The following is a 16,381-nucleotide window of genomic DNA, read 5'->3' as shown; positions in this document are numbered from 1 at the left end:
CTTCGGGCCCCTAGTCCACCTCCTAGAATGAGCCATCGGGTTTATTGCCGCCGCCTGCACGCCAGGCACTGCACCGCTTGCCAGCTGGGCCTCAGTTTCCCGTCTGTGAGTACTAGCTGGGGCCGGGCTCTGGGCTGGGCATCAAGTCTTTTCTCATGTGGCTGTTGCACAGACTCTTCGAGGACCAACAGGAGGGTGAGGCCTGGAGTCCCACTGCTGGAAGCAGTAGAGCTGGGATTTGCACCTGAGTTGCTGGACTCCAGAGCCCATAACCATTCTATCACCCTGCTAGGCCCTCCCTCCCAGGCAGGGTAGCCATGGGTTGAAAGGAGATGAGGGAGCTAAAAGTCGCAGCACACAGTAGGTGTTTCATGAACAGTAGCTATTGTCATCCCACTGCCAGCAGATAGGCCAGGGGCAGTGGGCGGCTCAGGCCCTGGCCAGAGGGGCAGCACCAACACACATGGACTTTGCTGGATGGAGAGTGGAGGGTGGAGGGCTCTACAAGTGGTGTCCTTCCCCCTCCCTCCCCAAGGGACTGTGCCCCCCAGGTCTCAGGGTAGGGCTAAGGAGGGAAGGGCTGAGAGCATACCTAGCCAAATCCTCAGACACTCCTGCCCGCCCCCCCTCCCCCAGGTGCCTCTGATCTGGCCCCAAGGTGCTGGGTGCTAACTGTATGCCAGGCCCCTCATCACCTAACTGAACCCTCAGCATCCCAGAAAGGTGGGTCTGTTATTATCATTGTCTCCACTGCACGGATGAGAAAACTGAGGTCCAAACTGATCTGAGGTTACACAGCTAGAAAGGGGGGGAAGCTGGAGTCAGACGCATGTCCAAGTTCATCTACTCTGAAGTCATTCTCATGCCTTCCCAGCCCCCTCCCCATCGAGGCCTGGATGTGGCCTTGCCACACACTACAAACCCTCCCAAGACCCTTTTGAGCTCTCTGGCTCCCTGTGGACGGGTCTTCTGAGGCCGGGCTGGCTCTGCAGGGACACACCAGCCTTTGTGCAGGCTCGGGCCAGGCGGGGCAGCCACCAGGGTGGGGAGAGGGCAGTGCAGCCAAGCGGCCAGGGATAATGCTCAGAGCCAGGAATAGAGGCCCCTTTGTGTGGTGCTCAGTGGGGGAAGGGCTGCTGCCAGCTGCCACCCTGTGCGACCGGGGAGGTCTGAGCCCTCCACAGAGGCCTGTTGCCACCCGGGGGCTGGCCAGCAGCCTGTCGTCGTCTCCCTGCCACCTCCTGCCACCATTATTTGCCTTCCTCTCATTTCCTGGGGCCTCTGGCTCCTATGGAGCTACTGGCAGCCATTTATCACGTTTGCTGTGGGCATACTATGTGCCACCACTGGGCCAAATACTCCACTAACCCTGCAGGTAAAGGGCAGTAGTCACATGTGACAGATGAAGACACTGAGGCTCAGAGAAAATGGGAATGAAATAGACTCCAGGCTTGGGGGGTGTGGGGCCCAGGTAAAGCTGAGCACAGTGCCTACTACGCGCAGTCAGCCTGCACAAGCGTGACCTGGGTTTCCCGCATCCCTAATATGTCCTGGGAGAGGTGAGCGGGCGAGCTGAAGCAGTGGGCGGTGACACGGGTGTGGGGTAACTCAGGAGCATCAGCTCATGGCAGCGGGTTATCGCTTTGGGTCCCTCCTTCAGCCCCATTTTACAGGTTCACAGACTGAGGCTCAGATAACTTAAGTGACTGGTCAAGGATCCCAGGGTCCCATGGAGCCACACACCAGGGGAGGTAGCGTCCTGGAAGCCCCGCCCTTAGTCTTTTCCTGGCTTTCACAGGCCCACTGGGCAACTGTCCACTGCAGACACTGACCAAATCCCTGTGTGATCCCGGCGCTGTGGGACGCCCAGAACCACCACTGGAAGCCCCTGAGGCTGTTTGGCTTCCCACGGTGTTTTGCAGCCTCCTGGGACCAGCTCACTGTCACTGGCCGGCCGTGCCCTCCTCTGGGCCTTTCACCAGGAGCGCCCTAACCCCTCCCCCTGCTTTCCTGCGTGCGCACACACCTTCTCTCCAGGTAACTCCGACTGGCCTCTTCCCTAAATACCCCCTGGTTCATTAAGGCTTGGAGTCTTGTACCCTGCTCGCTGCTACCAGAGCCCCAATCATTTTCATCTCTCTTCCAGCTCTTTAGTATGGCACATAGTAGGCCTTCAATGAAATCTGAAACAGAGATACAGCCCTGGCCTTCTGGGACCTAGTCTCCACCTAGTGGGAGAATGAGATACAAACTGACCATTGACAAGGCTGCATGTCCCGGAATGGGGTCAAGTGCAGGGCAGCCAAGGAGCAGGACGCTCCCACCCTGGCTCCTGCTCTAAGAAGGGAGCGAACACTTCCGAGCCCCGACTGTGCCCCTGAAAACTCCCGAGGCAAGGCAGAGGGACGGGTGGGACCGGAGACTCAGGGAGGCAGCACTGGCTGAGCCGCCCAGCCTCTGAGGGCGGAGCCTCGGCCGGAGCAGGCTCTCTCCAAGGCAGAAACCGCAGGTGCCCACGGGCCCACCAGGTGGCACGGTGGACACCGCGGCGGCCACCTGGCTCGTGGGGATGTGGACTCAGTGGTTCCACAGCGGCCAGTTTTCATCTGTGTTCAAGAGAGACCAGACGGTGAGAATTTTAGGTGGAATTTTTGTTTTGTTTTTCTTTTCAGTATTGGCAACCAGGTCACAGTTTTTTTATTTAAATGTTACTGCAGCAAACAGGACACACAGAGCAGGTGTTTGTGGGGTTCGCAACCTTCAGGGATGTGGTGCTGTCTGGGTGGAGGGTATGATGGGAGTCCCAGGACGTCTCACCTTCCCCATCCCCAGCCAGCAAGCGCCCCCAGAACCCAGAGGCAGCTCCACACACCCCTCAAGGCACCCCCAGACGCCGCCTTCACCGCCAGAGGCAGGAGGCAGGGCCTGAGCCCCACAAGGGCACCACCCAAATAGCTATAATCAGCAGCCTCGCCAAGACTTCAAACTCACCCAATTATCCTGTGAGGGAAAAAACGCACAAAATGAAAACAAATTAACATGTTTGCATAGAAGCTGCTGCAGCAACACACACAGCCGTGAGCACGCACATGCTGGCACGTGCCCCGGAAGGCTCAAGACACCGCTGCCACCCTCCCCCTCCACGCCTGGCACCCACCTGGCAGGGCTGGGCTAGGTATGCCAGGCTGTGCCCACTGCCCGAGGCCAAAATGTGCACGAGGCCTAGCAACTTGGTTACCCCAAACCTGACTGGGCCTTGTCTCAGTCCACCAGCTTTCGGGGGTTTGTTTGGTTTTTTAATTTAAGAAACACATCAAGTTCATCGTGTGCCAAAATTCAACCTCATTGATCTGAATCCCTTTCTTCGGATGGGAAACTGAAGCACAGTTTATCCCCCGGTATCTGCCCCCAGTATCCCCCTTCACCTGCCCAAGGCTGCACAGCTGGCGTGTGGAAGAGCTGGGGTTTCCAGCCTGTGTCCGTTCTCCTCTCGCGCCTCCACCCTGCCCTGCCTGCTCTCCCACCGGAGGGCTGTGGGTGGCTGGTCATGATCACAGCCCAATGGCTTTGTATCACATGCCTGATATATCAGTCCCTCCCTGGATGGCCTTGGGCAAGCGGCTGCTCCTCTGTGCCTCAGTTTCCCCTCCTGGAAGATTGGGATAATAACAGTTCCTACCTCAGGGAGGCAGGAGAATTCAGGGGTGAACCTCTGCGATGTACTACATCTGGTGGCTACGCATGGGGTACGGTCCCTCCAGGGGGCTGCCCTCACCCCCCCCCACACACACACACTGCTCAGTTGGCCCTAAAAGACTTGCTCACCAGATTCCCTGAGCCCCCTGGGTGCCTTCAGCGCTGTGTCAGGTGCTACCCTTGCCCCCAGGAGCATCCAGCCGCGGGGCTCAGAGTCTCCCTCTTCCGGAAGGCTGCTCCTCCTGGGAGTGACCTCCCTTCTCTGGGCTTCTCCGAAGCTCCTCCTGACCCAGGGTCGGGTTGTTGGGCAGCGTGTGCCTGGTCGTCTCTGTTGTGTCTGAGCCTTCTCTGGTCCCACAGCCTGGCCAACAGCAAGGTCTGGCGATGGAGCCGTCCCTCCTCCCCACTCTCACCTGCGGTTTTGGGGGCTTGGCCCTGGGAGTTGTAGGTTAAACTGTGCCAGGAGTTTGGTTTTAGTCCTTGGAACTCGAGGGTCCTCAGGCCAGGGCTGCAGACACCCCTAGTCCCTTCCTCCCACTCTGAGCGGCCACTGACACATCCCTTCACCTCTCTAAATCCCTTGCTGTCATCTCTGGCCCATCAGCCTTGGGGGTCTGTTCCCCCTCATTTCATTGCACAGTTTACCACCTCGAGTTTTTATCGTCTCTGGTGAAAGCTGACGGCGGACATTGCTGGCACAGTGGATGGTGGGTTTTAAGGAGCTGAGAGGGCAACAGAGCAGCCACTGCCCCTGGCGAGTGATTACACTCAGTGTGTGCACCATCGGGCTTAGTGCTCACCATGGCCGAGGAAGGAAGGTGTGGTTTCTAGCCCCATTCTTCAGATGGAGAAACTGAGGCCCCAAGGGACTCGGTGACTTGAGAGAGAGTCCTGCTATTGAGTGGCAGAGCCAGTTTGGAACACAGTAGTTCTGGGTTTGTGCTTTAGCCATGGCCTTGGACAAGCCCTTTCTGGATGCTGCGGTCAGAGGCTGAGGCAGGCAGTGCACGAGGACCTGGAGAGTGAGGCCCAGTGGTAGGATGCCGTGCTGGTGGGGCTGGCAGAGCTAACTTCATTGGCATCAGCCTCTTGTTCTACGGTCATGAGGACCCCTCAGGGCCAGGGGGGAGTTGACCCAGTGCCCACCTCAGGGTCGGCCGGTCCTTTAGGACATGGGGTGCTCCCTGGAATCCCAGCCTCCCCTCGGCATGGCCTGCCCCAGACTTGAGTCCCACTGACCTGCCTCCACATCCAGCCCCAGCACGTGGCCTCGGGCAAACCCTGTCCTCTGGGAGCCTCTGCTGCCCCTCGCCTCTCAGGTGAGCTCCGGGCTGAGACATGGTGTGCAGGATGCAGTTGCCGCTGGATGAAGCAGCCCAGACCTCCCAGGGGGCCTTCCTCCCCTCAGAAGCTTCCGGACGCGAGGGGGTGGGGCGGCATGTGGCAGTGGGCCTCCGAGGAGGCTTTTGCCCGCTTACTGCCAGCCCCGTCCCTCTGCCCGCTCACCACTGTGTTGACCAACACCCACTCGGTTCTCTGGGGTCCAGGGGTCCCAGATGTGTAGAGGGGTTTGTTGGGTTGAGCTGGTAAACTGTGCAGTGAAATGGGGGGAAGAGACCCCAAGGCAGATGACCAGAGAGGAGAGGAGACTGTCGTGGAGTGGGGACCTACTGAGCATATACCGTGTGCTTGGCCTCGGAGCAGAAAGGGACCGGAGATGGGCCTGTGAGGCCGCCTCACTGCTGTGTTCCCCCGGGCAAGCTGCACAGTCTCTCTGGACTCAGCCTCCTCAAACAGGGCTGTGGAGAGGGTCGCGGGAAGATGACGTTCAGTAGGAGTTGGCTGAGAGCCCGGGAATTGCACACTCAGAGGTTCAAACCCCCGCTCCACCCCTTGGGGGTAGGGGAGGAGCCAGTTCCAGTGACCGTCCTGGAGCGGTGAGTGGCAGGGGGCGTGGCTCCCTCCTGCCCGCCCTCCTGAGGCTCAGAGAGCAAAAGCTAGGGGCTGGCCGGGTCCACGAAGGAGGGGGAAGGTCCTTTTTTCCTCCCATGACAGAAGTAACAGCCTTTAGTCTTTGGAAATGACAAGTCTGATGCAGAAAAATTAAACCGTCACCCAACTGCCCAGAGCTGAGCACTTGGTCTCATGATGGGGACGTTCCTCCCAGGTGCCGGGCCTCCAGGGAGGGTCTGACTTCGCCTGGCATAAATGACCCTCCTGGTCACGCAGGGCTCACGTGTGTGCGTTGCTGATGGACATGGCCTGGCCCCGGGCCTGACCCCTAGGAAGGGCCTGCTCCATGCTCCATCGGCATGTTCTGGCCTGAGCTTCTGGGAGCCACCTGCCTGCCAGGAACCATTGTCTGGCAGGGGGGGCTCCGAGCCGCTGTTGTTCCGCACACATCTGATCCTGTCTTTTCCACATCAGATCATTTGTAACCGTCACCAGGCAGTCGGCCCGTCGCCGATTCAATCTCGGCTTTGTGCTGTCACAGCCGTTTTTCTGCGCCAGGCTGATTCTGAAAAGAGGCCCCTCTCCTGGGCCCGCTCTTACAAATGGGGGAGGGGTGGGGATCTTGATGTGTATGCATGTGTCTCTGTGTGTGTACGTCCCCCACGCACGTGTGTACACACACACGGGCACACTGGTCCCTGCATCTCATTACCGAGGGTAGAATTTGGAATGAGGTAGGTTGACAAGGGCCCCAGGCTGCCACCTCTGTCCCCATCCTCTGCCAACTGTCCACCCTGAGCACCTACTGTGCGCCCCAGTGTTCAAACACAGGAGAGAATGTGCAGTAGAGATAGAGGCTAAGTCACTCAGCAATAAGATAATTTCACAGCGGTGATGACCGTGAAGGAACTACAGCGGTGATGGGATAGTGGCCAGGGTGATGGAGGACGGCCTCTTGGAGGAGGTAATGTTTGAGTTGAGGCGTGAACGAGGAGATGGAGCTGACGCCGAGAGTTAGTGCTACCCAGTCTGAACTGAGATGCCCTGTAAGGGGAAAATCCACTCCAGACTTCAAAGACTTGATATGAAAAAAAGAGAAAAATATCGTATTAGTACTTTCTGACTATTGATTACATGTTGAAGTGATACTATCTTGGATATACTGGGTTAAATAAAATAGATTAAAAATGATTTCTCTTGTGGGTCCTAGAAAATGTATTAAATTTTCATTGGAGAGCATTGTTGTAGAATTTTTAGGTGGAAATAAAAGTGCAGATGCAAAGGCCCTGGGATGAGACCACAGACCCCGTGTAAATCGGCCCCTTAGAGGGCCACTGAGCAGGGTGGCCGGGGAGGGACAGTGCTGGGAGGGGTCGGGGAGAGGGCCACGCAGGGCATTGCTGGAAATGCCACGGAAGCCAGTGTGGGAGTTCTGAGTGGACAAGGCAGTCAGCCCACATGGAAAAGCTCAGCCTGGCCGCCGCAGGGGGCATGTGTGCAGGGCCATGGGAGCTGGGAGGCACATGGTTGGAAAGGGGTCTCTTGTAGGAGAGTCACTGGCATGACCTGCTGGAGGGCTGGCTAGGCCTAATCTGGCCCCCACCCCCAAAACAGCCCCCTGCCTCCCCCAGCTCCTGATTTCAGAGCCTCGGGGCCTTCTTGTCCTGCCTTCCTCCCCACCCTCCACCTTCCCTGCGCACCCGCCCGTACACCGAGACCTTCTCAGCCGCTCCCTGCCTGGACCAGCACTTGTCCACAGGGGGTGGCTTGCCCCTCACCTTGAGGGTGGGGGTCCTTGCGCTGGTCCTCTCTGTCCCGGGGACTCTGCCTGGCCTCGCTCAGAGCGGGTGTTGTCAATTGCTCACCAAGAAGGTGTCTTCTCCAGCAGCTGCTTCAAGTTCTCCACACACAACAGTATCTTAAAGTCTCCGCACACTTTCCTGTGCTCGGGACTCCCTCCCCTGCCTTCTTCTCTAGGCTGTTTCCTTCCGCCCGACCTGTAGATGAGAATCACAAACCTTAACAATGGCTACCACTTAGGGAGTTACCACTGTGAACCTGGCGCTTTATTTGTACTAATTCAAGGTAAGGAATTAACTCCTTTATCAGACGGGGAAACTGAGGCTCAGAGAGATGGAGGGATTTGCCCGAGGTCACAGAATTAAGGGATAAAGCCGGGGTTTAGTGAAGAGAGAAAGTTCAGGCGTCTGGCGCCAACGCCCGGGGCCACAATACTGGCACCCTTACGAGGACTATGCTTTCGTCTTGACACCCCTGGGAAAGGCAGGGGGCTCCATTATGGCTTGTTATCCTGCCTTGTAATTGCCCCTGTGACCCCTCCCTTCCCCGTCGGCCTGTCACTGCCTCGGCTTCTAGCACAGGCCCCAGCACACAGTAGTTGCTTAATTTGTCATGTCCTCGCCAGAGGCTGGAGTGCTGCCCAGGGCAGCTGCATCATGGTTAGTTCCCATGGCGACTGACGTCACTAGGCTCCCAGGCTCGGCCCCGCCCCTTTCTCCTGGGCACTTGGCTGGGAGCTGGCTGTGGTGCTGAAGCGCCTGAACAAACAGCCACCCCAGATGGCAGCTCTGTGTCCCAGTGGACACTTCCTGGGCCCCGCCTTGCTCTGCCGCCCTGGGCCAGCCTCTCGCCTTTCCTTCCCTTCAGGAGCCGGTTTCCTAAGGGCCTACTATGCACGGAGGAGGATCAGGGAGAGCCACGCGGGCCCCATTCATTCGATTATTCATCAGACGTTTATTAAGCCCTCAGGGCCTGGGCTTCACTTGAAAGGAGAGTAGAATTTCAAGGAGATGGGACGGAAAAGGGCTTGCAAGCAGAAGGGATTGTGAGGGCAAAGGCCGGCAGGTGGTGGTGAGAGGTGCAGCCTGAGGGAGGCCGCCTCCGGACTCTGCTGCCTGCTACCCAGAGCTCATGATTGTTGGTTCAAGCTTTGGTCTCCCCTGCAGCCCAGAATGACCAGCATCTGTGGCTCCGGTGCCTCGCCCAGGGCTGGGAACAGTGAGTGAGGACCCAATGGAGGGTGTCTCCTGGGCCAGCGGCTGGCGCTTCTGTCCGGGGACCAGGGGGAGCCAGGAGTGCTCTGTGGCCAGATTTGCATTTGAGAGAGACCTCCGGCTGTGGGGGTGGGTGCGGCAGTAATGTTGGCAGCAGATGCGGCCTCCAGTTGAAGAGGGCACTGTCGCCCCTCCACCCCAGCCTTTAAAATAGAGTGAAAATCCCCGTCTGGTGCTGTGGCCCAAATGGCAGTGGGAAATAATCACTTTTCACAGGCCCCCTTATCCACAGCCAAGCCCTGCGCCACTTTAATCAGCAGAGCCAGTGTGACTTGAAGATTCCGGGCTTGGGAGATCAGGAGAGGGGTTACAGAAAATTACCCTCGCCTCCTCCATGCTAATGTAATCTCTAACCAGATCTGCCTAGCTGCAGCTCAAATTGCTTTTTAGATTAACATTTAATTATTAACAGGGTCCCCTGGAAGGCCCTGGGCTTGGAACAGGGATGGGGGAGGGCTTCTCCTCTGGCTGCCTTGCTGAGAGACAGAGTGGGGGGTAGGGGTAGGGAGCACGGGGGTCAGGAAGGGAGCGGGAAAGGCGACAGCGAGAAAGGAGGAGAAGGACAGGGAGGCAGGTGGAGTGAGAGACGGGGATGGAGACAGGAGAGCAAGAGACAGACAGTGCATCTTCCTGTTCGGAGGAGGGACTGGCTGTTCACTCAGTTTCCCTATGGCCTCCTGGGCAAGGGTCCCTCCACCTTTCTGTTCCAGCCAAAGGCAGGCAAATCCTGCCCCTCGATGCCTTTTGAGGCTACATGCTGGCCTGGCTCAGGGTAGTGGGGACCGACCAGGGCCACATAGCCAGGATCTGACCCCCGCTGTCCCAGGCTCCCAGCCCAGTGCTTATTCACCGCCCTGGGCCTGGGCCTGGGCCTCGGGCCTCCTGCCACCACTTCAGATCCTCCCCTGCATGTGGGCAGGTCTGTGCCAAGCCAGGGTGGAGGAGAATGCGGCTTCAGGTATAGCACGGGGCTGGAGGTGGGAACTGTGGAGCATTCCTGCCCCCTTTCCATGAAGGTTGTGAGGCCCAGCCCGTGTGGCTCAGTGGTTGAGCATCTACCTGTGAACCGAGGTCACAGTTCGATTCCTGGTCAGGGCACATGCCCGGGTTGCGGGCTCGATCCCCAGTAGGGGGCATGCAGGAGGCAGCCGATCCATGATTCTCTCTCATCACTGATGTCTCTCTCTCTCCCTCTCCCTTCCCCCCTGAGATCAATAAAAATATGTATATTTTTAAAAGGTTGTGAAGCCCTGGGAATCGCAGGCATCCCCTTTGCATATTTTTGGGGAGCACAGAGCCCTAACAGTCTATCCAGCGCTTTACGTGACCTGCTGGGTTTCTCCGGCTCCTGTCTCGTCCCCACTCAGGATTCTGAATCCCCCGAGGACGGACTGCATCTAGAACCTCCTTCGTGTGCCGATGGGCCGAGCACCTAGTCCTGTGTCTTGCATGGAAGCCAGTGCGCTGGACTGTGTGTGAAAACCAAACGGTAACACACCCGTATCCAAGCTGGAAGGCCCTCTTGCCATCCGCTGGCCCACTCCTCAGTGAGATTCGGTGAGGGAGACGGAGGCTCAGAGAGGAGCCGAGAGAGCGGTCCTCAAGGTCACTCAGCCTTCGGAACCCCGGTGTTGGCCGCTGCCTGGCAGGTGCCGCTCTGAGGCCTCGGGGTCAGCCTTCCTCTCTCAACGTCTAGTCTCACAGGATGCTGGGAAGGGCCTGGCATGGCCTTCCCCTCCAGGCCACGGCCAGTCTCAGCCCTTGAGTGGAGCCTCAGAGTCCACAGTGGACAGCACCTGGGGGCGGGGGGTGGGGCCTGGAAGAACAGTCCATAGACTCACATGCTGCCGCTCCAGGGCCAGCCCAGCAGACTGCTGCTCTGTAGGATGCACCCGGGCCAGTGCCCACCTGCCGCCTCAGGGAGACGCTGGAGGCCGAGGGAGAGGCCAGGACGTCCATTTTGAGTGGCTGGATTGGGGGTGGGAAGCCAGTTCTGGTTGGATGTTCCCGTTTGCGGGACATAGATTTTCCTTCTCCCCGCTTCCTGTCTCATCCCCGCTCAAGACTTGACATCCCTCAGGCGGTTGCATCTAGAACCCCTTTGTGTGCGTGGCACAGGGCTGGCCCCCAAAAGACGCTCAGGGGGTGTTTGCTGCCTGAAGGGATGGGTGAGGCGGGGCCGACGCTTCCTCATCTCGGGGTTGCTCTGCCCAGTGCAGGCCCACAAGCTGTTCTCGGTGAGTGTTGAAGGGTCAGTGCCTCTTCCTCCTGTCACCTCCCTCCTCGCTGTGACTCTCGCCTCCTAGAGCAGAGCCAGAGTAGGTGTGGGCATGGGGAGCCGCAGGCCTCTGCCTCTGCTCCTTCCTGCCCAGCCGACTAGCATGTGGGGGGCTGTACAGGGTGAGGCTCTGGGGGACTGACACCCCATCTCTGCCACCTAGAAGCTGTGGGGCCTTGTCAGATCACTTCCCCTCGGTGGCCATTTCCTAATCTGTAAAATGGGCTGAAAACAGAGCCCGGCAGAGGGATGTGAGGCATGACAGAGGAGGCACGGGCTGCGGCCCGGTGCTCAGGACGTGCCCCCTGCTGTTCTCAGCCCTCAGGTGAGTATTGCTGTTTCGAGTCGCCCCCTCCCACCGGCGGGGGGGGGGGGGGTCCCTAAAGTCCCCTGCAGCCAGACAGGCAGGGGAGATGACAAAAGACAGACAGGGCCAAAGGCCCCAGTTCCCCATTCTTTTAATAAAAATAAAGACAGCCTTTCGATGCCCTTCTCCCAGACATTGTTCTGCCAAGGAGAGCAGCACAGACTCACTTCCTCCTTGGACCGGGAAAATCCTTCCCTTCTCTCCCCTCCCCTGTCACATTTCCTTTATCTAAATCCTCAGCTATGAAAGGGCAGATCGACAACTGGGGGCGTTATCTGGTGGAGGGGACCTTTTCCTAGGGGTGCCTCCGAGATAAGGAGTCTTATCAGCCCCGGCGTCAGGGACGGTGTGAAGCATTCTAATCATTGAGGCTTTCGACATTTCCCCCCCGCCCCCGTTTTTATTATAAAAATCACAAAAGACGTTGTGCTTATAAACAGCCCGATTTGCAGAGCGGGTTTCAGAATGAGCAGCCCTCCCAGGAGGGCCTCTGGCTGGGCAGTAACGAGTTCGGGTGGGGGCTCTGCGGGCTGGCTGTCTGCAGGTGGGATGCTGCTAAGCAGAGAGGGGCAGGGTGGGATCAGGGGGGGTTCATGAGTGTTTTCGGCGTCTGCCCCAGTTCTGTTCCCCGCTTGCTGTGTGACCTTGTGCAGGGCACTTGGCTTCTCTGGGCCTCAGGGCTTCATCTGACAGTAACCGATTCATTGGTTCAACCATTCATTCAACGCCTGTGTATTAAAGGTTACTCTTGGCCAAGCCCTGGGAAGAAAGAAACAAGTAAGACTTGGTCCTTGTCCTGAGAAACTCAGAATCCAGTGGAGAGAGACAGACGCGAACATGGGCAGTTACAATTGGTGCGATTGGGGCTGAGGGAGGGCACCCAGAGAAGGGAGGCAGCATGGGAGTTACAGCGGATCTATGGCAGTGCTGAGGCAGAGGGGCCTGCACAGGCAGCGGTTGGAGGTGTGAGGCACCAGGCTAGAGGGAGGTTTAGGAGGGATGAGGGCCAGGCAGTGAGGGTCGGGCTCTATTCCGAGGCCAGAGAGAGGCGGTGAGGCCGAGGAGGGATCTGCGTCTTGTATGTAGCTGATGGGTGGATGGAAACGACATGGGCGGGCCACTCGTGCATGGCGGGCCCCTGTCCAGCCACCGGGCAGGCAGGATGCGCAGGGAGGCGGGAACTGGGGTGCAGAGAATCCCTCCTCTCGGAGTGAACACCGAGTGTGGGCTGCAGCGCACTGCCTGCCGGGACTGCAGAAGTTAGGGGTGAATCCAGGCAGCTGCTCTGGAAAAGTTGAGCTGAGACCCCCAGGGGAGTCCTCTGTGGCCACACGCTGGGGCAGGTGGCCTCTCAGCTCCCAGGTCTGCCCGGGCTTCCGCCGTCAGAGCCCTCCCTGCTGACGACTGTGGTCCCAGCCTGGCTCTCAGCTGCAGAGCATGCTGGATGCGTGGCCGGGGGACCTGTGAGGTGGGGCCGGGAAGGGCTGGGCTTCTGTTATAAGAGAGGGCGGCGCTTTCCCTGGGCCACACAGTGGACACGGGCTGGGGAGGCTCCGGCTTCCAGCCAGGTTCCTTGGGCACACAAGTCGCTGGCCGCCCTCTTCTCCGGCCCAGGCCTGCCCGGGGTGCCGGCAGCAGAGGAGCCCAGGGTGAGAGGGCGGCTCGCCCAGCCGCTGCTTGTGGGTGGCCCTGGGCAGGGTGCTGCCGCTTTCTGGCTGGGGTTTCCCTCTCTGTGGAGGGCGAGGCTTGGGCCCTGCAGCCAGCTGGCCTTCTCCGGCCTCCCGTCTGCCCCCCAGCCCCTGCATCAGGGTGGCAAGACTGGACCCTGCACTGGGCTGGAGTGGGGAGAGGCCGGGCTGTGTGCGGGGTAGCCACAGGCCTCTCACCCCCCAGGTGTGCACACGACTGTGTGTCCGTGGACTGCATGTGTGTGCGTGAGAGGGTGCCGGAGGGCGCGGAGGGCTTGTCACGTGGTGTGGGTGAGGGCGGGACAGTGTGTGCCCATCTGCAAGAAGACGTAAGCGGTGAGTGAGATGAGGGAGGTGCGTGCGGAGGCGTGTCCGGCTGTCCCCGGGGGTCTGAGCCGGACAGAGTGTGCCCGTGTGTGCAGGTGTGTCCTAAAGGGCCCCATTGAGGCCTGCTCCCCCCACCCGCTCACGGCCCCAGTCCCCAAAGAGCCGCCTCGTTCCGCAGTGAAGGGCTTTCATCTCTGCGAGAAGCCCACTCCTTTCCCTTTTAAACTGTATGATTCCTGCCTGATTGTGATGGCATATTTTACAATTACCAGAAATCAAAGCCGGGAAGTGGATGCTGCAGCTCTTACTGCGTCGCTGCGTTAAAGCTGGTGAGGCGGGGGAGAGGATGAGCGCCACCTACCCTCCCCCACCCACCCCCTACTCTCTCTCTCTCTCTCTCTCTCTCTCTCTCTCTCTCTCTCTCTCTCTCTCTCTCCCCCCCCCTCTTTTTTTTAGACAGTAATAGGAGAAAATTGGTTTTGAAACTGAATAAAAGTCCCTTTCAGTGTAAATCATTTCTTTCAGGGCACCTTTGCTGAAAGTAAAATAGAGCATAATGAAAGGTGGTTAGTGATTGTCTTTCATTTACGGGAGGCCGGACAGACGGGCCGCGGCGTCCCGGGAAGTGCGGGTTGGAATAATTGCGCGGTAACAAGGAGCTTGTTGTGAAATTAGTATCTTAAGAAAGCAGTGAAAGAGGCTTTTCCTCATGAATACTTCATTATTAGAAGAAAGCGGCAGAATTTTGGGCTCCAGACACCTGTTTAGTATTAAGTAACTTCCTTTTCTTCCCCTTAAATACCCCCCCCCCCACACACACACACACACACACACACTCTCATTTCGGTTTAAAAACCAGCGTGAGGATTGAGTTGGCCCAGCTTGGCTGCTTGGGACTCAGGTTGTGTGTGTGTGTGTGTGTGTGTGTGTGTGTGTGTGTGTGGGGGGGCGGGGATTAGGAGCTGGTGGTACACAGAGGTGCCCAGGGCTCAGCTCACACTGGGAAGAGAGGAAGGGAGGGGCCTGGCAGGGAACCCCCACCCTTCCCCGAGGCCTCCCTGCCTGTGTCATCTCGCTCCTCAGGGACTCTGGGTTCTCAGGAAAGTGGATTTTGTGGAGAAAAGATGCGTGTTTCCATGTGAACGCTGGGCATCCGACTGGGTGAGCTGCGTCCTATGGAGACCTCTGCAGGGCTGCCCTGGCGCCTCCCTCTCCATTGGGGTAGGGAGCTGCTCGGTGCCTGGGCTCAGGGTTTGGTCTGAGACTAAGGCCGGACCCAGCACTCAGGGCCGGAGCCTCCCTCACTCTCCGGGGGACGCCGTCCTGGACATCGCCCGCGGGTGCGGTGAGAGCACCCCAGACCGGCGGGCCACCTTCGGTCACCTAGAACCCCGTGTGCTCACTGGCAGCTCCTGGCACCCCGCCCTGCGGTTCCAGAGATGGCAGGTGGGGTCCTTGCCTCTGGTGAGCTACAGGGGGGTGTGCACAGCTCTGCCCACAGGTGGTTGGCCGGGAGCTGGGGGGACAGCCTGCGGAGGGAGGAGGGGAGCGAGGTGAGGACCCTGGAGGCGGTGACCGCACTCTGAGCAGGGCCCCTCGCGGGGGAGTCCATCCCTCAGGAGACCTGGCCCCTTCCTTCCTGCTGGGCCTCACCCTGTCTGTCTGCGGAAGGGGAGCGGGTCTGCTGTGAGGGGCTGGTGTTCGGGGCGGGGAGGCTGCGGGCAGGACTCCCGCTGAGGGGGTGGGAGCTGCGGGCATGGAGCAGCGTGTGTGAGTGTGTGACGCACCTCCCTCCTCTCACAGGGACCCCGCCACCGAGCGCGCACCGGCCCCAGCTCAGCCATGCTGGCCTGCCTGCAGAGGACCCAGAACCCCCCGGGCCAGCACCTGGCCTGCCCGAGCAAGAGCCTGGAGCGGCGCAAGTGTGAGTGCCACCCTCGCCCTGCGCCCCTGCCCCCGCCCCCCCCCCCACCCACTCTGAGTCCACGGGCTCTTTCTGTTCTTGGACACGGCAGGCTTTTCCCACCTCGGGCCTTTGCAGGGCAGCGGCTGGGCAGGAGTGCCCCCACCCCAGCACGCCCACCCTCCCCGACCCTGTCTTGAACTCTCCGTGTTCCGCGAGGCCTTTGCCCGGCTGTGCTGCCTCATGGGGTCCCTCCCTGCCGGTGGCGCCTTTTGTCTGGCCACTTCCTAGCAGCCTTCGCTGACCACTGCCAGCGCCGCGGCCCACCCCAGCCCCTCCTGCGACGCTGCATGTGCCGTGTCTGTGTCGCCACCATCACACGCCTGCTTCGCAGGAACCGGGATAATGGGGAGCAGTTGTCCTGATGGGCCCCAGCCCCCGGCCTGCTCGCTGGACCTCCGCACGTCCTTACCCCTCGGGGCCTTGCTTCTCAGTGTCGGGGCAGGACTGGACTGGGAGCCTCCAGGCATCTGTCCTCCTTGACTCCCTGGGCCAGGGATCCGCCCTCTGAGCTGGTGATTTTGGCCGCCCTAGGCTGGGTGTTTTGTTTTCGTTTTGAAGTATTTGGAAACATTTAAAAACAGGGAGATTTGAATAAAAATATGGACTTCTAGTGTCCCCTGGGGAAAAAAACAAATCAGAGGATCCGGTGACAGTGGCCTGTGTTCCTGGACTATTGGTTAGAACTGAGCCGTTGCCGCTTAAAGGGGACACACCTCCAGTTCTCCAGTCCCTACCCTCCCTGTCCCTCTCCTACGGCACAGGCTCAGCTGCCATTTATCATTGTGCTTACACCGATGCTTTTTTCTTGTTTAACGTGTTTATCTTTAGATCATACGTTCTTGGGGTCCACTATTCAAAAGGGATGAAGGGGTGTACAGACAAAAACCTCCCTTTCCCAACACCGCCCGCCGCCTCCTGCCAGAGGCAGCCCGTGCTGTCAGCTCTCATGTGTCCCTCCCAGAGCTGTGCTGTGCTGTACACACGTTTACACGCTGACCTGCACCTCACTCTTTCACTTAGCGGCACAGCCTA

The 16,381-nt window shown here is 59.1% G+C and overlaps 1 protein-coding gene across 2 annotated transcripts in view; it reads left to right on the top strand.

Annotated features, from left to right (window-relative positions):
• FAM222A (family with sequence similarity 222 member A) overlaps positions 1-16,381 on the top strand; it is a 47,488-nt gene that overhangs the window by 11,641 nt on the left and 19,466 nt on the right. Inside the window, exon 2 of one of the 2 annotated variants that reach the window (XM_036353988.1) lies at positions 15,187-15,307. The exons of the other annotated variant lie outside the window; for it this stretch is intronic. Within the exon in view, the coding sequence (XP_036209881.1) occupies positions 15,226-15,307 (82 nt within the window). The 5' untranslated portion in view covers positions 15,187-15,225. The remainder of the gene's footprint in view (positions 1-15,186; positions 15,308-16,381) is intronic. 2 annotated transcript variants of the gene reach the window in all.

This window comes from Myotis myotis, unplaced genomic scaffold (genome assembly GCF_014108235.1).
Source record: "Myotis myotis isolate mMyoMyo1 unplaced genomic scaffold, mMyoMyo1.p scaffold_m19_p_20, whole genome shotgun sequence".
Lineage (NCBI taxonomy): Eukaryota > Metazoa > Chordata > Mammalia > Chiroptera > Vespertilionidae > Myotis > Myotis myotis.
Note: the sequence above shows the minus strand (reverse complement) of the source record. Positions and strands in the feature narration are given on the sequence as shown.